Here is a 23,211-nt window from a genome sequence, read left to right as displayed (position 1 = left end):
TGCTTGGCGATTGTGATGTTATCTATAAATATAATTGCAAAACTTATCATATTTGTTATGCCTTGACAATGGATTTTCTGTTCATTTTTTTTATGAATAAAGGCGCGCATCAAGTGGAAACGGGTTCAATGTGGGCTAATAATCGTCTGGAGTTATCTGTTATTTTTTTTTGTCTGACAGCGTTGACAAAGGGAGATGAGGGGGGGTCGTGATAAGATGATAGGTTGTCATGCCCATCGCACACACACACTCACACACAAACGCACGCATGCCGCTGTGAGGAATACTAATCAACCTGTTTGCCGACAAGTGCAGCAGCTCGGCGCGCAACTTAGGACATCTCGCTCCCGTGTCTAGAAACGTCTCTGTCTGTTTTTAAACCAAGAACCTGCGTTTCACCGCGTGTCTCTTGTAGTGCACCTCTCTTTGATCAAATCTCGGGCGTTATCGCTCCGGTCCTCCTCTTGTGAGCCGGGGAGGAGGGGATCTGGGGAAAGACAGCACGCTGTGCCGCTTTCTAGCGAGGGAAGCCCCCCACGCGTTGCGCGCCCGGATCGCCTGGTGCATATATACGCGTCGCGGAGCGCGTGTGCATGCGCGTCAGGCTCTAAATGTGTGTGGCCGCGCACGAAAAGGCAGCTCCGGGCTCCGTCCTCAACAGTTGCTACCGGAGCGGCGGAGAGGAGAGGAGGAGAGCGAGAGAGACAGCAGACTGAGGACGGACAGACGGACGGTCGCGGAGCCCCACGCCGCTCTGCCCGGCTCTGCTCCTGACATGCAGTCGCTCATCTCTCCAGTGACCAAGGCCATCCTAGTCGCGCTCTTCATCTTCGCCATACTCCTCATTCTCTATGTGATCCTTTGGTACATTTGCAGGGACGTGGACTGCGACCACGGCATTTGAGGATTCCGTTAAAACGGGAGTAACGGGAATATCACAATGGGGCGCACGGAGGAGCCCAGGGTCATCCTGTAAGTCTGCTTGTCTCTCCTGTCTTGTCTTTCTAGTTGTGTTTCGTGTATTTTGTGGAGGGGGGTTAACTGTGTGTGCATTTGTCTGTGTGTGTATGTAGCTACACGCGCATTCCCGTCGTGCGTAATGTTTAAACGCGCTCTGGTGAAAAGGTGATGACCGCGTGCACCCGGTATCCCAGACCCTAAATGAGCAGGTGAACAAATGGGCTGCTTTTCGGTTCAACCTGTCAGCTTCCAGCGACGCTTTATCTATCAAACACAGTGTGTTAGTACAGATAGGGTGTTCTCAAAGGTGATACAATGTCATCAGGACAATGTCGAACTAGTGTCAATCGGAAGGCGGAGCGGGTGCGCGCGTGTGGGCTCTTAATGAATTGGGGGGTACGGAGATCGCCAGTGACATTGCGGTAAACGGCGTGGATGTCCCTTAAGGTCAAGAACAACAGTGTTTACTTCAGGTTGCCAACATTGTTTTCTCCCACCCCGCCGTCCTTCCTTCCGTATATCTGCGGCATTAGTTCGCGTTCAGTTCATCTCGGTCTCCGAGGATGCTTCACATTGGCATTTTACGTCCAACGAGATAACAGGATTATCTCCATTGGCTCCCTGCGCGTCTTATTCCTAATCTGTCTTGTGCCATGTTTTTGCGTCCTTATCGCGAATGCTCCGTTAATGCTTTTACGCATAGCGCATTTTTTATTCCCCCTGACATCTCTGAGCCTGTTCCCCCCCGTGCTGTGCCCAGTTTTAGTTTAGGAGGACGTGTATTACTTTTACACACACCCTCGCTGACACATTGGCCGCGTTTAATGAAAGACTGAACATTTACGTGTTTAAGGCACGCTGGACCCCAATGCTCATTTGCCGTCACATGGCGCATAAAGTCATTAAGACACGCCTGATGAAATTGTCGTTTTCCATCAGAGTTCAAAGCATTTTGTGCCATCTCCAACCACCACGAACAAGGAAAATTAACAAATTGGACACGTTCTAAAGTGGAGGATGTGAAGGGCACACCAAGGACATGTTGATTTCTTGTGTTTTTTTGGGGATATTTAAGGAGGAATTTAATCAGGGCACCCCACACCAAAATCCACCTTATGTGTTTCTTCACTTGCACTTTTCACTTTTTATGTTCAGTCTTTGCAACACGAATTTAGGTTTCAGTTCTTGATGTAAAAACAGAAAAAAAAGCATGATGAAATGTGATAAGTATGAAATTTGACAGGTGATTAATGCATGATAATCACCGACTGCAGCTGTCACTTTTTTTTTTTAATGGAAAGACACTGTTTCCCTCATAAACCCCTCACCATAGGATTAAAACAGCCGAGCGTTTCCCCAAGCGCACCAAGAAAGTGCAAGATTAGGCTTAAAAATTTTAAACCTTCTTATTTTGAGCTACGGGTGCTACACTCTAGTATTAACAAAAAAAAAAAAAAAAACATAAGCAGCCTAAATGATGGATGCAGCCACGAGGAAGAAGCCCCCCTGCAGTCTCCTAAACTGTTGTGTGTACTCTCCTGCAGAGACCAGGAGGGTCTGGCTGCACGGCAGGTGCCCTCTCTGACCGGACTGCGAAATGCTGTCAGCCGGCCACGGGTATATAGCAACCAGCCGGTGTCACCCCCCAACAGCACATGCAAGCGCACACGCACAGGCTGCAAATGACTGTTCCGTCAGCCCAAGTAACAATACATTGAAAGAGAGGGAAAAATGCTGTATGACAGCTGCTCCAGCCGTTGGTGCCCATCCAAACTGGCGTCCTGGATTGTCTGCTTGTGTGTACGGTAAAATGGAAGGAAGGCGGAAAGCTGTGCGCTCAGTGACTGTGTATGTTTGTGCAAGGAGAAGGGCTGTGTGTGTATGTGTGTGTGTGTGTGTGTGTGTATGACAGCGTGGGAGGGGGGTTAAACACTGACATGCTCCAGAATGACAGATAAAAAAAAAAAAAAAGTGGAACAGGGAAGGCTCAGCGGGACTCAGCACGGGAGACAGGTGTACGTGTGTGTGTGTGTGTGTGTGTGTGTGTGTGTAACAGCGCATGCAAACACGGGTACGAAATTCACTCAAGTTTATTGAAAAATGTTTTTCCTTCATTAAACGCATGTGTAAACCGTAAAACTGCGCCGTACCAACTGTGTAATGGCAGAAGTAATGGCTCATGTAGTGTGTGTGTGTGTGTGTGTGTGTGTGTTTGTGTGTGTGCGCGTGACCTAAAAAGCTGTTTTTCTCGTACACATCACACAAATTTTACTTAAAAATCCCCAACTTTTATTCATATGTGTAGTTTAAACAAAAAAAAAAAAAAATAGAATATTTGATTTCCACGATGAGCGCAACTCAGATTTCATCCCTCAAACTCAACACCAGATGTACTAAGTAGGAGGCAGGTGGCGCAGACTGAAAGGATTCTTTGTGGAGGCTTGAATGTTAATACATCTTGATAGATCCCAGTTCAATTGAGATTGGAGTCATGAAATATGTAAGGATAAAAGTGAATTATTGAAGCTCAAAGCAGGGGAAGACGGATCCGTTAACCTATTCTGACTTCACGTGTACATAAACGGTGTTTTGTTTTGGTTTTTTTCTTACGAGTGAGTTTCTCCTGAAAAACTCAACAAAGAAGCTAACAAACAGACCACAGTCCTGACACAGCATTTGTAAAAATGCAATTATCAGAGACGTCTCTCCTGATCAGACAATTAAAAATCCATGTAAAGGTCAGGAGTTTTATATTTGGTTTGGAGAGATGTGGCGTCCGTCACGGAGCCGTTTAATAATCATACTGTTTGGCGTTGGCTGTGAATAATTCTTTGTGTGTTTACCATTTCCACTATTTGCCCATCAAGTGTTGAACAGCTGCAAATAGTATTTAGCATAATGCTGATTAATTCATCATTGTGTGGTGCACAACATGAACGAATATACAAGTTCTAGCAGATAAATTCATTAAAATACCTCAAGCCTAATGTGAAATATCTTCCTTGTGTCGTAATTAGGTGGGTCAAAATCACAGCTGCTCACATCCGTCCTTCCACTGCTGGATGTAGTTGAGTTGGGTGACAATTACCGGACTACAGTGGCTATCACCGCGTGGTCACACATTATCGGTTATAAATGACACATTTTGATGACTGTTATCTTGCGTCCTTGATGTTTACTTAATTACGTTTTGCAGAATCTCCCATTAACACTTGGTGCGTTTCCATTACCCCTAGAAATGTGCAAAACCTAAATAGCACAATAATAAAAAAAAAAGGTAATGGAAAAGCCTACATTTCGAAAGAAAACATCTCAAATATCACTAAAACCCTTTTACGCCCTCGTGAGGTGGTTTTTCAGACGTGTCAGTATAAAAGTTTAGCACAAAAGTGCAATGGAAACACTTTTTTCTTTTTCGATCCCTTGTCACCGGAGATGACGCAGGGGTCATGTGACCAGTTCATTTTAAATCCATTTCTTCTAAGTGAAGTCTCGTGTGACGGGGAATTTAAGACAATTATGGGATATTAGACTAAGATATGAGACTTACAGAGAGTTACAGCTCATTTGCAAAATATCTTTCAGTGCAAACAGGTACAAATCGCAGTTGTATGTTATCAAAATTTCAGAAATACCACTTTTATTTTTGGAAACGCAGCTAGTGTAAAATGTAGTGTTTTAATCTTTGAATTTGTTTGATAATGATTCAAATTTAAAATCTGTACCTACTTGTTAACAATCCCAAATGCTGAAGATAAGTTTATTTAGGATAATTTATCATTGTTGTATACTGAGGTTTGTCCACCTGGTAGCAAAAGATCCCTCAGATAGAAGCAAGAAATGACATTTACTACGCCATTGCTTTATAAACTTCTTTACATTTCTGACAGGCATCCAGTATTGTTGCTGTGTTATTTGGATTTCACTCACCCTAACTCAGCGACTGTACAGCTGTGGCATCCTGTTGCACACTACCCCCCCTCCTTCCCCCATCATCTGAGCTCTCTGCTGTACTTTCACGAAGGCAAACTATGTCCCCTAGAAACGTTTTTTTTTTTTTTTTTAAAAAAAAGGCACCACGCATATGCCTTCTGCAAACCTCATCCCATTCAAATCTTCACCCGAAAACCAATCTTAACCCTCAATCAGCTCCTGAAAAACAGCAAAGCGGGGTCACGCTGACCCGCCATCACACATACAGCATGACCTCATTCTGAAGGTCTGACGCTCAAATTGGCTCTCAGGAAGATAGAAGCACCGGCGCGCACAGACGCACACACCTCAAAGCCGTAAAAATAGATCGTGAGTGACTCAGCCGTTATGTAAAGTCCATCTCTGATAGGGCCGCCCGGGGCTGTTTATGTCAGTTTAGCTTGACGGCGCTGGAGCTGAGGTGACACATGTCTGCTGTGTCCGGGCTTTAATACGCGCTCACGCATACATACGCGGTGCTCGTGCAGACTTTTCCCCGGAAGATGCGTGCGAGCCTCTCTCCCTCTCACTCCTTCCTTCCTTGTCTGACTCTCTACTCCCCAGCGTGTGTTCCCCCGTGGACGGAGATGTGATACAGTCAGCGTAATGCACTCCCTCCAGCGCGAGCGGCGTGCGTTTATTAGCATTTCGGTCCAGGCCGGGGTGGAAACACCGTGTCGGACGTGAATCACATCCGCCCTCCCTCCGGCCAAGTGGACAGCTTGATCAATACTGGTAAACAAGAGCAACCCCCGGACCGGAATCTAGAGCGAGACTGATGTCTCAGTCTGCCGTTGTCTCGGTTCAGCATCCGATCTGATTCTCTGTGCATCATCCGCAAATCAGATGTGATGCCGGGTCTCTATTTATAACCTGCACCGGTCCCCGGCGAGAAAACCTTGACACTCTAAAATTGCGATGAGACATATTAATCAGCGTCCTTGTAAATATGTTTCATCACTTATTAATCTGGGCATGAACAGAGCTCTTAACGCCCCGCCATGGCTTTAACACTGGTTCAGGGACTTATGCATCGAACGTAATGAGTGTTTTTCAAATGATTGGAAAGCTGTGCGCTTGAAAATGGTCCCATTCAGATCCAGATCAAGACCTAAATTTAGCCAACCATGTTTTCCGCCTGCCCGCAGTAATCTGATACGAGGCCGATCTCAGATTTAATTTCCACCGACGCGATAACGCACCTAAAATTAAATGTGTCAGCACGGGCAGATTTTAGGGTTAAACAAAGGGGGTACCTGAAGGCCAAAGATTTACACGCGCATTCGCACACCGACTTCAAGGCCCTCGGCGTTCACGTAATCCGGCGGTGAGATGCGGGGAGAGGGAAGTCAGAAAGTCGAGAGATGAAAGAGTCTCCTCACGGTCCCGTCTCAATGACAACAGGTATCAGACAGAAAGGGAGCGCACTCACAGACTGTTAAATTAAATGTGTTAAATACTGTGTGGCTGTCTCAGTGTGTGCACGTCTGTCTGTGTGTGTGTGAGAGAGAGAAAGAGAGAGCTAATGGCAATCTTAATTGGTGCAAGCAAATATCCCTCCCTCTGCTCCTCATTCTACATCTACTAATAGAACGACGTCCACTCCCCGAAGACAAATGGAAAAACCATGTTGGGATGTATTTGATGAGCCATGAGAGTGCCCCGGTGAATACAAGTTCAGTTCACACATGAGCGCATCTACAGAGACACAGAAATAAAACGCAATAATAGGTGTATTTTAAATACACTGAAATGCACCTGTACCTGAACGCAACTACGGCATCTAGAGTATTTCTTTCCACTTCCCTGCTAGGTGCTAGCAACGAGAAAGGTTTTGGAGACATTTCCAGAGCTACTGTCATGCAACCAGAGAACAGGAAGTGAAGACCAGTAAGGATTCAAAGGATGGTGTGTTCGGGGAAGCACGCGATAAGAAGCGATCGATCGGTCGCGCGAAGCTGAGAGGTTCGATGTGTTCGAAAACACGACAGGTGTGAAATAGTTGGAAGGCTTGATGTTCAAATGTGCTCATGTTTTATAGCCTCAAGAAGATAAGATATTTGCAACCGCCCCCCCCCCCCGATCATTCTGTGATTTACTTCTCTCCGCAGACGTTTTAGTCCCAAGTGAAGGCAAAACAAAACAAAAAAACAATGAAAAACTGCACGAGACAGAGCCCCCAGAACTAACGTGAATCCGCTCTATCCGTTCTATGGCCACTGCAAACACGTGCAAAAACCTCAGGTTTCACTTTCATGTTTACAAGCTGGCCTTTGGCTTCCCTCCCCAAGGAAATCCAGTGGCAGCTGCAGCCGAGGCAGCGCGACCATTATCAAATCTGCCCGCGTACAGTAAACTCGACTCTGCCTCTTCCCACCTACTGCACCTACTGTAGCGCGCATCTGGTCAAGCGTAGATCTCGCTCCGAATAACCTCTCCCGGGGTTCTTTCACTTTTCTCCTCTTCACTTACAATTCGGCTATTTTTTGGTTGTTTTTTCTCCCCTAGACTTAAGAGACAGCTGCGGCTGGGTTGGAAACACTTTATGATGCTGGCCTCTACAAAACAAGTGCAAACAAGTAGGGGAAGTGGCCCCGCTGGGTAAATGTGGCAATATCTGTGGAGGGGTACAAATATTTTGAGAAGCGGGAGAGACACTGAAATGCGGGGAAAAAAAGGGGAGTTTGTTCAAAAAAATTGTCCCAGCAACTGTCCTCGTGGCACCGTAGTAGTTTTCATACTTAAACAAATGAAATGCTCGGGTGGTAATTACCCACATGGTGAGATATATAGATTTTGTTCAGTCAATTTGTTTCCCACCGTTTCCGGCCGTTGCGCTCAGATATAGTGAGCTCCACTTTACACGTCGTCCTGCCGAGCCAATCTCGGTTGTTTTTTCACGGGGCCTCCAAACAACTGCTTTTGTCGCCAGCCCCGAGGGGTATGGCCCCGTGTTTGTGTTTCCCTGCCTCGTTTGAAATGACACGGGACACATGTACAACAACAGAGACACTTCCTTTAAGCGTTTCCCAGTGTTCAGCACACTGCTGTTTACTCAGACTAGACACGAACGCAGACCCCCGTGCTTTAGGTGGCAAAACAAGGAATCCCCCCCTCTCTGATTTTCTCTTTCCTGCATATACTCAGTATCATTACGGGGCTATCCTTCCTGCAGCTCCGGCTAAGTCTGAGCTTTGAGTCTAACCTTGATTGCCTGCCTCTCAGATGAAGGAGGCTTTTGAGGAAAAGCCCTGAAAGAGAGCGCTCACACCGAGAGGGAAAAGACAACATCAATCTGCACCGGCGGTTGCACTCCTGAACCCAGATTGCCTGAGCCACACCCGGAAAATTCCTTTTCTTCGCGATACAATACATCTCCCTCGGGTGGCGGTTGGTGGCTAACAAAAAGAAACACGGGCAAAGCGTGAAGCGATGGTATGTCGAACGGCTGTGTGGGCTCCATAGGGCAACCATCCCCCTAAAAATATCATCCAGCTCCTCTTCTCAACAGGAACAAGATTAAACATGTAATAAAGATTTGATTTTAAATGGCGGCACACACACACACACACACCAAAGAGATGTTGTCAGCATAGATTCATAAGATACAACACGTTTGCAGCCTGCCAGAGGTTGACATATAAGACAAGGTGACTTTCGGTTGAAGCTTTTCTGACGCTGTTCACATGTTATTTACATCACACACCCTCCCGTCGTGCACTGTTCTCAGCGCGCCTCGTGTGTGTGTGTGTGTGTGTGTGTGTGTACATACGTCTTCATTTCTGTGCGGCTGCGTGTTGTGTGTGTCTCCCTGATGTCCCATCAACCCAAATAATCATCCCACAGTCATGCGTGAGATGCGATTTCCTTTAAACAATAGCGGGGCCAGCTCGCCTTGCTGACCCCCCCGACCTCTCAGACGGCGGCGGCAGCACAAACGCGAGCACGCTCGCGCACAAATGCGCATCCTCTCAGCTAGCACTAACAGCGACACATGCACATTAAAACGCACTCACGCAAGCCTCCGCGGCTCAGCCTCCATCAGCGGCGATGACACAGCCTCTTCATGTTGCTGCCTTCTGGGGCGGACTTTAATAACCGGGGCCAACCGCTCGTTAATGCTGCTACTCTAACCTAAACTTAACTGCTGGATAGTGGACAGGGCACAAAATAATGCTAATGATTTCCCTGCCAAGGGAAAAAAAGGGGAAGTCACAGACGTCAGAGCCCTGTCTTTAACAGAAATGTTTACAATTTCATTGCAACGACGGTTAGTTGGCCTGCTTTGAATGCCGGAGATAATTCAGCTGGCTCCTGCCTCGTGAGCCAGACACAGTCCGTTCCAGTACACTATCTCTTCAGATTTATCGTTTATGAACTAGAATGCACTCTCTCGATTTTACATTCGTCTCCATGAATCTTTTTTTTTTTTTTTTTTTTCTTGCAACAGCAGCAGTTGTGGTGCTTTGATTCTATTTCCATATTTTAGGTCAAGCATTGAGCCCTGCACTGTGTATCAATCAACTGTTGATCCAATGTTGTGGCTGGTCCATAGAAAGTATAAGGATGGACTGCGGAACGGCTGTGTCAAAGTCAAAGCCAGTAGAGCTCCCCCTGGTGGCTGTCAGTAGTATAGGCCATAAGCTCCACCTCCTCCAGTTTTTAATTAATAATTTAGTTTAGTTTAGTTTTCACTTGATCCATTCTCGTGGGCAACTTTGATTCCTGGTCGTAATGAAATGATGAGGGTACTGTAACATTTTCCTCAGGAGTATTTGCAAAGGACTATTTTATATTCATTTACCATCCGCCTCCACTATTTCTGGAAACAATATCAAGCAACTTGTCATATCAGAACTTTCTACTTTTGAGTTGAATCTGATAAATTCAGTGCAGATTCTTGCTAGTGGCTGTGCTCTCACAGTTTAGGGCTGATGTTACTGCTCCAACACCCATCATTTTAATACACAACTTCCCATGTTGTCATTGTAACCACAAAATCATGAGATCCATTTGAAGGCGGCATCAAAAAAAGAGATGTTTTTCCTTTTATTGTGTCTGATGCAGTGCATTTAGACATTCGTGATTTAATTGTATTTCACAATCAATAACTTAATTTCAACTAAAAACAAACTATGGTTATATACTATGGTTGTCAACAGATGTAGTGGAGTAAAAAGAGCAATAATGTGGTGGAATTAAAGTACAAATGGAGTAAATGTACCACGTAACTGCATCATCATCTTTAGTAATGTAACACCATAGACTCAATCTATAAGTTGTATTTTGTTCAGAATCCTGCATATTTTACAATGTGAACTAAACGCCTCCTTGAGTTTCTATAAACCAGCAACCACATGCGATACATCCAGTGATTATGACTTATTAATTTCCACTCTCATGCAGATTGTACCACTCAATGTGACTGAGTGATCTCCGTTGGCATTTTAACATGCCACGGGAATGTGCACAGCAGGTGGCCTTTGAAGAGACGGAAATAAACATTCTTCCAACATGAAAAGGGAGCCTCTTTTAATAAATTCTTGATGGCTTCCTGATCATCAGCTACGCACACTGGGGTTTTCATGCTGCTACATTCCTCTGAGCTTTTTTGAGAGGTTGCACTTTGCTCAAAAACAGGCGGAAGAATTACAGTGGGGGAAATAAGTATTTGATCCCCTGCTGAATTTGTAAGTTTGCCCACTTCCATAGAAATGATCAGACTCTGGTTTTTATGGTTGTTTACTGGTTATGGGTATAGACAGAATATCAGTCGAAAATGCATAAAAAACACACAATCTAAAAGTTATAAATTGTTATGTATTTTATTAAGGGAAATAAGTATTTGATCCCCAACAATTCACTTAGAATTCAGGCTCCTACAGATTGGCTGGTGCGCATGTGGCACACAGCTGTGCTCAGTCAACTAATTACCAATACTCCTGATCTTAACTCGTCATGTATATAAAGCACACCTGCTCTAAGAATCAGTTTCTTACATTCCAACTTCTACAGCACCATGGGCAAGACCAAAGAGCTGTCAAAAGATGTCAGGGACAAGATTGTAGACCTGCACAAGGCTGGTATAGGTTACAAAACCATCAGCAAAAGGCTTGGTGAGAAGGTGACAACTATTGGTGCCATTATTCGCAAGTGGAAGACCCATAAAAGGACCATCAACTGTCCTCGGTCTGGAGCTCCCCGCAAAATCTCGCCTCATGGAGTGAGGATGATGATGAGAAAGGTGAGGGAGCAGCCTAAAACAACACGGCAGGAGCTTGTTAATGATCTGGAAGCAGTTGGGACCTCCGTCACCAAGAAAACAGTTGGCAACACACTGCGCCGTTATGGATTGAACTCTTGCAGTGCCCGCAAGGTCCCCTGCTCAAGAAGGCACATGTACAGGCCCGCCTTAAGTTTGCCAGTGAACATCTAAATGACTCAGAGAAGGCTTGGGAGAAAGTGCTGTGGTCTGACGAAACCAAAGTTGAGCTATTTGGCATTAACTCGACCCGCCGTGTTTGGAGGATGAAAAAACGTGAGTATGACCCAAAGAACACCATACCCACGGTTAAGCATGGAGGTGGAAACATCATGTTTTGGGGCTGTTTTTCAGCAAAGGGTACAGGGCAACTTCACCGCATTATGGGGCCAATGAATGCAGCCATGTACTGTAACATCTTGGACAAAAACCTTCTTTCCTCAGCAAGAACACTGAAGATGCCTCGTGGGTGGGTTTTCCAACATGACAATGACCCAAAACATACTGCCAGGACAACAAAGGAGTGGCTCAAGAAGAAGCATATTAAGGTCATGGAGTGGCCTAGTCAGTCTCCAGACCTTAACCTGATCGAAAACCTGTGGAGGGAGCTGAAGCTCCGAGTTTCCAAGAGGCAGCCAAGAAACTTGAAGGATTTAGAGACTGTCTGTAAAGATGAATGGGCCAAAATCCCTCCTGCGCTGTGTGCAAACCTGGTGACCAACTACAAGAAACGTCTCATCGCTGTGCTTGCCAACAAAGGTTTCTCTACAAAGTACTGACTTGTGTTGTGCTTGGGGATCAAATACTTATTTCCCTTAATAAAATACATAACAATTTATAACTTTTAGATTGTGTGTTTTTTATGCATTTTCGACTGATATTCTGTCTATACCCATAACCAGTAAACAACCATAAAAACCAGAGTCTGATCATTTCTATGGAAGTGGGCAAACTTACAAATTCAGCAGGGGATCAAATACTTATTTCCCCCACTGTATATTTTCAGTTTTTTCCCCCCCTGTAAATATCATATATGATTATCTCACGAGTGAAGCTTGCCTTTATTTTCCCTCCTCTTTTCAGACACGTGTATTTGGTGCCTGTGACAGGTCTCATAAGACTTCTCTGCAAAATGTTATCACACAAACACTGAGTCATCTGATAATCAGCAGAGTCCAAAATACCAGATGACAGAAGTGGAAGTTGTGATCCAGTTATAAAAAAAAAAAAAAAAGTCTTTGAGCCCAGGTCGAGGATGCTCAAAGTTTAACTGTGCTGAGGTCCTGATTGGAAGCCATGGTGTGTGACATGAGGTGTCAGTAGCTTCCCTGTGGATGTGAAAAATGATTTCACACTGCCGTGGTCCTCACAGGCTACTTTAGAGTCTGTGGGGGTCATTCGCAAAAAATATCCAGAAGACAGTTAACCAGCTTTACAGAAAAGAGTATTGTCCAAACTTGTTTATTTCCGCTCTGTAGTTCTATATAACGACGAGTACAGTCCGAGTAACGCAAGACATTTTTATCTACTTGCTTCCTAGCTAAGCTGCTACGTCTACTCGCCCCGTCTTGTCTCCCTCCGTCTGCGCGCACACTAGACTCGTTCACGGACAAAAGAGCAGAGCTGTGTGGAGCTAAGGCCCCCGAGGGAGGCCTTTTACTGTCATTGAAAACTTAGCACATTGCCGCTGCTTTAGTTAAAAGTTTGTCAGCCCTCGGGGCCCCCTTCGTGGCCTCGGGCCTCGAGCATTTGCCTGCCTCGCCTGTTGACAAGCCGCGCCGCTGGGGGTCCCGGCTATAAGCAGTGTTTGCTTCATTAGACGCCCCCATCGCTCTGTCTGAGGCTATAGTGTGTCCACAGTGGCGTGCATTCAAATCCATGCGTGTCGTCTTCATCTATCTCTAATAAAGGCTGGAGAAAAACCAAAAACTTAAAAAGCATATTGGCGAATCGTGGATTTGTGCGCTTTGAGTTATATTCTCCTGCGTCATATAAAACAATTAAAATGGTAAAACACCTCATTAATATGAAAACCCCATTTATTTTGCATTTATGTCGAGGGAACTTTGTTCTGATTAAATCATTCATTTTCCCCACATTTGACTAATTATCACAGCGGCCTCTAATAAGCCCGAGGACCGGCGCGGAGGACTCCCAGGAGCAGAAAGAAATCTAAAACAGCCAGACCTTCAGCCGGTCAGAACTCAGCTGCGGCGGGAGGCTGCAGACACGCTGCTCCGCAAACATGCTCTTAAAGCCCATCATGGGAAATCATGGCTCAGACCAGTGTGTCATCCCACTGTTGCTTCTGCCGTGTCTGACCTCGCTGGCAGCAGGTAATGAGGTAGTCAGTGAGCTGAGGGGAGCAATATGCCGGGATCTACGGAGAAAGATCATATGGCACATCAGGCAGCCAAGCAGCAGCGACGGGCCCACTCCATCATACACTAATTCCACATCCGCTGCGGAGTGATGGGTGACTTGGAGGCATTGATGTTTTCAAGGTCAACTGCAGGTCTGCAGAAATGAAACGGCCGATCCGGTCCTTTTAAAGGAAAAGGAAATCTCATTTAGACCGAACGTTAGTGAGATGATGCTATAGGTTTACTTATAAATAAAATTATCAAAGTTCACGGTTGCACAGTTCAAAGCAGGCAGTTAGAAAAAATACCCCTCCTCTCCTTCTCCTCCATCTTCTTCTTGCGAGTGTCTCTGGCCAGTCTAGAGCTCTACACAGGTCTCATCAACCTGTCCAGTCTCCATGGCCTCCTGCAGCCATCCACTCCCACCTCTTCTATTCTCAAACTGTCCCGTAACATCATCAGCTATATCTTGCATCTGTATCGTCATCAGATTCTATATGTTTGCTTAAGTGAGATGTATGAGATGTGAGATGTATCTATGTCAGATGTTTGTTTTACCCCGTTTCCACCTGGCCAGCCTCAGGCAGATGGTTCCCTCCATATGAGCTGGGTTCTGCTCAAGGTTTCCTCCTGTTAAAAGGGACTTTTTCCTTCCCACCGTCGCCTTCAGGCTTGCTCTGGAGGTTTCCGGCTCGGAGGTTTCTTGTAAGACACTTTGTTTTGTTATTGACTCTACATAAATAAAATTAAATTGAATTGTATTAATAGAAAAGCAGGATAAGGGAGGAAGCAAGGTCGGACCAGTTCATATTGGGACGTGTCCCGTAGGGGGAGCTGCGCCTTTTACTCTCCCTTCCTCGGTAGCTCCTCCTCTGAACTGTCACACTGTTTATAACTGAGGTATTATGCACTGTAACAAGTCCTGATAGAGATGTTCTCCTCTCCTCTGTCTCGTCTTCTACCAGCTATCAGGCTGTACCTGCTTGGTTTGAGGGTGCTGTTGGTTCAACTCTTTAGCAGACCTTTGAAGCTGCCAGGTCGGTTCAACTCGTGCTCCTAATTCTCAGTTGCTTTTCACCTTACGGTAGTTTGACACTCAGTCACACACAGCCTGTTTGTTATTACTGTACGCCGGTGCATTGTGGTCACTCAAGGCTCATTAGTACGTTTAAAAGTCACAATTCATCATGTCATTCATATTGACTGTCACGCTGTACAGTATAACGTTATGCAGTATGGTAACGCTAAGCTAGCTGTGTTTAGCTGAAAGTATTAACTAAATAATGCATTGTGTGGTTTCTCATTCATGCCGAATTCACACGAATAACGTAACAGTATTGTATCTCCTCAAAGCATGTTATTCAAAGAGACAGCGTTTGTTGCCGAGGATAGTGGGGTTAAATTCACAGGTTTTATAATGGAGTTTGGTGTACGTGCGGCGAGACGCCAACGTTCAACTTTTCTCGGCTGCGTGTTATTTAACACGCCTCAGTTTTACACATTAAAGAACATATTAATACATTACAGCAGCTACAGCCATTTGCCCCTTCATTAGCAGTCCTGCAGTTAATCTTCGCTTAGTGAAGGTTATGATGTCCAGGTGGTAACAATACGTTTGGCGCACGCACTTTGTGGTGCTGTTAACCCACTGAATTAAACATTAAAGGTGTTTCTGTGTTTTAGCCCAGACTCCTGACTATGTGGTCGTCTAAATAATAGAAACATGTCAGCACAACACAATTCAATGCAACACTTCACAGCCTAGACATACACATATCTACTCCAGCTGTGGGATAGCGTGTTTGTTTTTATCTTTATTTGATTAGTGGCAAATGAATTTGTGTGGCAAAACTGCTTGATTTGAAAGTGATTGATTTTATTCATTATTTTTCTTTTATACTATACACTTTTCACTTTCTTATATTATGGAGAAAAGGCATGTATCCTGTACAATTCAGTTATGAAATCTGGCACTGGACCATTTTGGTATGTTTGTTTTTAATTTTTTTCATTTAATCGACTGTTTTCTTTTAGTCCCCTTTTAAAACTTATTTGAAATCATTCAGCTTTTTCCTCTGATCCTTATCAAGGATGCCGAAGTAACAGTGAACTCTGATGATTCAACATTCTTTACAAAAGTGAATTTGTTGCGCAGCACCCTAGGAATTTAAAAACTTTTTTTTAATCTGAGTTTTACAGACAGTCTATAGTACCGTGAACCTCTCGTCCCTAGAAATATTTGCCTGCCTTGAAAAATATTCCTTATCGGCCTTCTCACTGATACCTGTGTGTCCTCTTCTGCCTCTGCCAGTGATGCCCAGACAAGATGGCATGGTTGCCATAGTGACAGGAGGAGGCAGGGGAATCGGCTATGAGGTAGTCCGCCACATGGCCAGACTGGGGGCGCATGTTATCATAGGTATAGTATTGAGCACCTCACCACTGACATACAGACATGACAGGAAGTACATACCTTTTAACAGCACAGGTACACATTTATCTGAGAGATTTCCCCAAAGACTCCAATTGATTACATTAAAATTTTGACAAATCAAAAATAAATAAATGATAAAAAATCCTTTGCCATTTATAATACAAGCCGTTATACATTTGACACCAGATGAATGAAAGCAAACTGAGGCAGTAAACCAAAGATGAATCCCTGCTGATAAAAGTATGGAGATGAATTCTGAGAAAAATTTGAAAAGACCTCTCTAGTAGTGAGTATTGTTCCTTAAACCGCAGGCTCCGTCAATTTTCCTGATTCACAAACCCATTTGAAGATGTATCTCTCTTTCCTTGTTGTTGCTTGGGTTTCATCATTTTGAAAAGTCTTTTTTCTTCTGCATTGCAAGAACCCTATCAGGCTGAAAACTGAGGACTTGTCAGGTTTTTATGTGCTCTGTGGAAAGACTCCCCATTTCTGGTGAAATGAATATTTTAGAAATTCTGGTACAGCGCACCTGCTAGCTTGATGAAAAAAATGTATTACAACACAACAAATAAAATCTCAAAGACTATGCGGTGCTGTATTTAGTTCCAGCTGTTTGCTCTCTCAGAACGTGCGCTACTGTGGGACGGAACGAGAGTAATTTTATTGAGGAAGTGATAAAGGATTAAACTCTCATGCTTTTGACTTTATATCGTCGCTATAAAAAGTAAATTGTGCACAGGTCAGATCCACCTGCTCCCAGCAACAAACCTGACAACTGTGTCATAGCTCAGAGATGGAAATGATGGCACAATATCCTCATCTAACGCGCGATAGTGAAACTGTCTTGATCACTCCTCTTAGACTTTAATGGTTGTGCACTAGTTACACATTGAGAACTGCACAGTCTGCCCAGAAGAGGATATTGCCAGCTTGTTTAGTTGACTCTGATAAATGCTGCACAGTACACCAGTGATGGTTAAGAGTTTTAAGGACCTTTAAGATGGGACATCAAGAAAACCACTGGCGATAAAGGCTGACTGTGAGGTCGGCTCACGTTGCCTCTGTCTGGGCCAAAAAAGTTGAACTTGAACGCACCGCAAAGACTACAGCCGACTGGTAGGTGACACAAATGTTCTGTGCCAGCGTGAAGAAAATTATCATTCAAATATGTTGAATTCCCAGAATAGTTAGATTCACTTCTTCCTCCATACTCTCAATACAGTTTTTACAGTTTCAGATAATCCTACATTCTTTTTGTGATGCCTCTTTAAAGGTCTGATCTAATATGATTCAGTGGCCTCTAGTGGCGAGCTTGCTGATTGCAAGTGACTTAGCGTGATCATCAGGTGTCAGTAGGTACTTCCATAACGACGCTGTCTACAAACACATATGATACACTAAGTGATGATGTCACATGAGATAGGTATTCAATTGTGTAGCCATTAAACTAAAGATGGTACTTATCGTTACTTATTACTCACGGTGCTTATGTTTGGTAATTAATATTTATATGCACCAGGATGATGAGTTCAGTAAAATAGTGAGGTGTCAATGTAGATTGGATTCCTGACAAGATAGTCTGATACCCATCTTCTCATAAACCAGTCTGGGGCTCTGCAGTCTGAAGGCACTCTCCGTGTCTGTCTTCTTAAAAGCCCGCCTGTCAAAGATCCTTAATGAGTATCAGACGGTCAACGACGCATTCAGACTCATCTTGATCCATCTTCAGGTCTGTGGTAGCATCCCTGCCGTTTGTTTTTATCATTAGAAAATATAATGTGTTATGATCCGCTGTGAGAAGATGGAAGATGTAAAACCTTTCCGAGCTCAGCGCGGCTTAAAAGTCTGTTGTCAAACTGGGTGTTAAATGCAAATTTAAGATCACGAGAAGCGCGTTTCTCGCGTATAATGATCTCTGCTATTGTGACATTTTTCATTTAGCAACATTTACTGTTGTGAGACAAAATGCAGCGCAACAGGGTATTATGAAGGGAATGCTAATGTGCTTTATTTTATGGTCCCGAACATATAAAGTGTCTGTCAAATATGCAAGAGAATTTATTTGAAATGCAATTTCAAAAAAAAACAAAACCAAAAAAAAATTATTTCCAGGCTGCCTTTACTGCACTAGGTCTTAGTGGACAGAGAAAGGTAATAACAGGCTGGGACAGGGAGGTAGGGGACAACACTCATCATAGGGTGTAGGCTGGAATTGAGCCTGCACCACTGCAGATTCATTTACTCCACTTCTCCGTGTGTCTCCCTGTATCTTTTACTACCTCCTTGAAGTGTAAACTCGCCCAGATTTCCCATGGTGATATGTGCTGTCAATCACTCTTGACCTACATACCCAGACTCTGAAATATATTGATCATTGCATCTCTGATGCTCTTCCTCCCGCCTAGAACCGTGCTTTAATTATTGTGGGTTTGATGTAGTCACATTGTAAGCGAGCTGAGGCGAGGACATGTCATTTCTGATACATGCTATGGCTGAAAGGCTGAAACATGCTTGTCTAGGTGAGTGTCCGTGAGGTGGTTTCACACTTATTGTACCTGCGTATGTTTGTGTTACCACAGCAACCTACAATTACAACCCTGCTTTCAGTGGGGTCAGAGATATACATTTGTTATATTTTAGCAGAAGCATACTTTTATCACCTGAAATCACCCAAATAATGGTTTTTAATGATTTATCTCATGTGCAGCTAGCGCGTGAGACGAAGTATCTTAGACCTTCTGTAATCCGGCCATCTGAGTTCCCGTTACCGAATTGTGTTTCCCACTTTATTTGGACACACGTATTTGTGGACCTAATGCATTAGTTATATTATCGTCACGAGTCGTAGCGAGGGAGCGAGGGCCCAGATGCAGGACGCGGGGGATGAGGCAGGAGAAGGAAACAAAACAAATTTAGAATTTAATGAAAAGTTAATGTTAACAAAAGGCGGTGCTGTTGAGAGGCAGGGTAATCCAAAAGTCATGTCCAAAAGACACCGGCGGAGAGGACACGGGAACACGTGTAGGCGTGAGAGACAGGATGGCGGGACAAACCGGGTTATATCACAGGACAGAGAAAAGCACAAAACGAAACACAAGTAACAAAGCAGGCAACCAACAATTGAATGAGGTTGGAGCGCACAAGAAGAAAACCAATCCAACAATCAAAGGGGGAAAAACACAAAAAATATCATATAATATTATATCATACCTCCCCAAGTGTATGTATTTTACTACCTGCAAAAATGTCCCTTTGTAAGAGCCTCACCAGAAAAAAATTGTCAAACAAATTTGTTAAAGAAACGAACAGAAACCATTCAACTGATCCATTAGACTGACAGTTGTAATCATACTGTTGTCATCAGTATGAGAGCAGCTGTTCACAGGCTGATCTGCAGCATCTTTCTCCAGGCTGGAGAAAGGACGGCATCCTGTTTAATTGTTCTGTCGTGCTCTTCTATTTTCATGGTTCTTCTTGGGGTTTATGTTTTGAGAGGGAGAATTTCCCTTTTGATCTGAAGTTTTTCTAAGCAAGACTCCACAACGGGCAGCTGAGCTCACGGCCACTACACTCCCTCTGAGATTGCTGTGGTTTCTTCATAGCGTTCATTGAACTTGCAGATTCAAGTCTCGTTATCAGTTATCTCCTCGTACTAACCAGTGTCTAGGTTTAATTACAACTCAATCTTCAAAAAAACGGTGACACGGCATCGAATTATTCTGTCGAACATGTTTTAATATAGAGCAAAAAAATATCCAGCTCACATCCAGAACCTACTTACTTCCGAGGTGCCGTGCACAGAACAGCAATGTAATTCCAGGCGATATCTTCCAGGGTTGAGACTACATTTTTCATTCCGTTCACGAGTTTCACAACTTTGAAGAAAACTCTGCTTTATTCATCCGGAGTGTGCACTGCAAAGTCAATGTCAGAGTATCCTTGGAGACGGCCTGAGCAGAACATAAATGAGATCTGAGCACGGCGCACAATTAGACACGCACACGTGCACACGCGCATAAAATCAATCGCACGAGAACTTGTTTAAGTATCTGTTGGAGTCCCCGGCAATCCTATGTGTATTGAGCGCTGATCCCGCAGATGACGACTTGAGCTCCATTTCAAATATGCAAACTTCTTGAGCTAATTCATGAAGTGAGAATATTTAAAGTGGATCCTTCTCTGCTCGTGGAGTGGATGCATATTTCAGGCAGAGTGGTACCGTAGTGCAGCCGTGAAGAGAGTTCATGGTTGGGGGCTCTTCACTGGAAAAATGACACGTTTTGATATTTAGATTTTCACCGGCGTCCAGTTGAGCTTTTCGAGTGAAGTGGGTTTTGGATTCAGATGATGTGAAACTGAGTGAGTATTTTTTATTGATAAGATAATGTCACAAAAAATAAATCCGCAAAACTATTTTCTGCTTGGAAATATTTTTATACATGTGGAAATAAAAAAAAAATGAAAAAAAAAAAAAATACGCAAATATAAGTCCCTATATATATTTTACAATTTCCATGGAAAATAATTGTATTCAATTGAGAAGTGGCAGCAAAGTAAAGTCAGCATGTAATATGGAGCCCTGTCATTGGATCATCAGCCATTGGGGGCGGGGCCTACTGTGTACAGGTTTAGATTGACAGGTCTCAGCCAGTGTGGAGCTCCTGTATCGCTGAATGAGTGAAGTGCTGTTTGAAAGAGAACGTATTCTGCCTCTATTTATCCCTTTACCACAGTATGTTGGATTCATGTTCATGTGTATTTAAAGGAATTTAACCTTGTGGGGAAAAATAATAATAAAAAAATATATATATAGAAAATATCTCATCAACCAAAGACTTTGCAACCCCCCTGCAGTACCTCTGCGGACGCCCTAGGGGTCACGGACCCCCTGTTGAAGACCTTTGTCTTAGACAGTGACAGCCAAGCCCACCTGCAACATTTCAAACTCTCTGGTCTGGCATCGCCTACTATGTTACCCCCAGGTATGCGCAAAACCTAAAAACCTGGATGCATGGAAACGCTTTAAAAAAACCTCTTCAATATCTCTAAAACATTTTTACACTCTCATAAGATGGTTTTTCAGATGTAAAAGTCTGGGGAAAAAAAGTGTATTGCAAAAGTACAGTGAAAACACTTTTTTTGCATTTCCCCGTCACCGGAGATGATGAAGGGGTCATGTGACCAGTTTATTTAAAGTCCATCTCCCTCAAAGTGAAGTCTCACGTGACGAGAACTTAAGAGAATTATGGGATGTCGCTAGACGAGTTACAGCTCATTCGCAAAAAGTCTTTCATAAATATCGCTTATATTTTGTGAAAAACTGTAATGGAAATGCAACTACTGTCTTTACCAAGATCACAACTACATAAACCATATATGGCAACAAATGTCTTCCCTGGAGATGGAAGGATAAACGGACACATAATCCCATATTACTTGCTCTTTGCATATTAAACAATATATAAATAGAACAAATGTAGCCTTATTAACTATAGGGACTAGTATTACCTGGGGGCCTCTGCTAATTTGTAGAGGTTGTCTGTCGTAATCACATCTGAAACAGCTACGTGTGTAACTTTTACAGTAGAAGTCACACAGCAAATTATGTTCCATATTTCACCAAACTCAGCGAATCAGCGTCTCTGTAGCACTAACCCCATGAATACAGACGGTTTTACTTTGAATGCATCCAGCTCATTGTGTTTACCACACATACACAGTGCATGATGGAGTTAGAAGATGAAGTTAGGACTGTCTTACACTTTGTCATCCCCAGTTTATACATTTGTTGAGCTGCAGCCAGATTATTCCAGTGAATTACTTAGGTTAAAGTTTCCACCCAAAATTTTTAGTAGGCAAACCGTTTCTTCGGGGCACATTTTTAATCAGTGACTATTTTAGCTGAGCGCTGTGTTTGCAGGAACTCGTGCAAAGCTGTGCGTGTTAATGACGGGAAGTGTTCTCAGCGAGCTAGAGAAGCCTGACGAAGGGCAACTAGTTGCATTAAAAAAAAAAATAAAAAATGGATTTAAATAAGATAGGCATGCTCCTGTCCCGTTTCAAATGGTAAATGATGTTGTGCCCTTGAAAAGGCCTGTGTGATAGTTAGCTAGTGGTGTAGCATAGAGGACGTACGTAGTCTAGTTGTGTGTGTATGAGTTTGGTGTGTGTGTTTATTCACGCAGTGCGTACGTCAGTACATGCAGCAGATCCAGACATTTGATAAATTCCAACCAGCTAATGTTCATCTCATTTATAACTAGCTTTGAGTTCAAGTTTATCTTTGTACTGTCGACTGTGTATGTGTGTGCGCGCAAGTCGGAGAACTTTGAGATCTAACATAGAGGCAGGGTTCATTTGTATGCAGACATCTTCAGCACATAGAATCTCCATCCCGAGTCAGAGACGGCGTTTTCACCAGAGCATCTTAAGACATCATCTATCTGCTTTTATCTGGCGTGGAAGGAACGCAGCAGCACATTTTAAAAACGGTGCGCGTTGAATCGAAACAGCTGGTTTGAGTGAACACTGGAAAACATGGTGACATGCCTCCGTTTTCCTGGACTAAAGGACAGTAGACTGACGTGGAATAAAATTAAGCTGCTAACAGTGTTTACTTCTTTATTAATTTTTTGTGCGTGCACACTGGATGATGGTGATCTCACAAAACGACTCAAGGCGTTCATGTTCCGCCTCGTGGTCCTGCAGCCATGAGGCAGTTTAATTCATTCCTCTGCATCAACACTACACCGTAGGTACGGAGAGGCGTACTTTTTTGTCGCAGTCTGCACCGTGGTCCGCCGCGCGCCTCTCCGGAAATCATGCATCTGCTGTTACAGGTCAGAATGTACGTCCTCGTCCGCGTGTCTCTGCGTCCGTACGAGCGCGCTAATTTCACGCTCCTCCTGCCTCAGCGGGTTCAGCGCTTCCGCCACATCTCCTTCGACATATTCTCTGTTTTTCTGCATTGCAGTGATTTCGGAAAAGTGTTGTTCAACATTTATTAGCTCCAACCACAGCGCCGCGCTCGGTTCTAGTAGCTACTGGTTCATGTACACTCACAAACACAAACAGAGCGATGCAGATGCACCAGCGCACAGAAATAAGTTTTACAAAGACATGGGTCATATGAGTGGTTTCTGAGCACAGTGTGAATTTAAGCTCCTCTTCCTATGTGACGAAATTAACCAAGAGTATATATTTTATGCAAGTCATTTGCT

General features: G+C 43.9%; 1 protein-coding gene across 4 annotated transcripts in view; it reads left to right on the top strand.

Moving 5' to 3' along the window:
• The first annotated feature begins 302 nt into the window (after positions 1 to 302).
• The window catches only part of LOC125017832 (dehydrogenase/reductase SDR family member on chromosome X-like), a 42,476-nt gene continuing 19,567 nt past the window's right edge, over positions 303 to 23,211 (top strand). For 2 of the 4 annotated variants that reach the window (XM_047601342.1, XM_047601341.1), the window contains exons 1-2: positions 14,451 to 14,594; positions 15,869 to 15,976. In XM_047601342.1, coding sequence (XP_047457298.1) covers positions 14,489 to 14,594; positions 15,869 to 15,976 — 214 coding nt within the window. In that variant the 5' untranslated portion in view covers positions 14,451 to 14,488. Of the gene's footprint in view, positions 973 to 14,450; positions 14,595 to 15,868; positions 15,977 to 23,211 lie in introns of those variants that run through there. The other 2 variants (XM_047601343.1, XM_047601344.1) reach the window with 2 other exon arrangements.

The sequence above is a fragment of the Mugil cephalus genome, chromosome 12, assembly GCF_022458985.1.
Source record: "Mugil cephalus isolate CIBA_MC_2020 chromosome 12, CIBA_Mcephalus_1.1, whole genome shotgun sequence".
NCBI lineage: Eukaryota > Metazoa > Chordata > Actinopteri > Mugiliformes > Mugilidae > Mugil > Mugil cephalus.
This window is presented reverse-complemented; position numbering and strand designations above follow the sequence as displayed.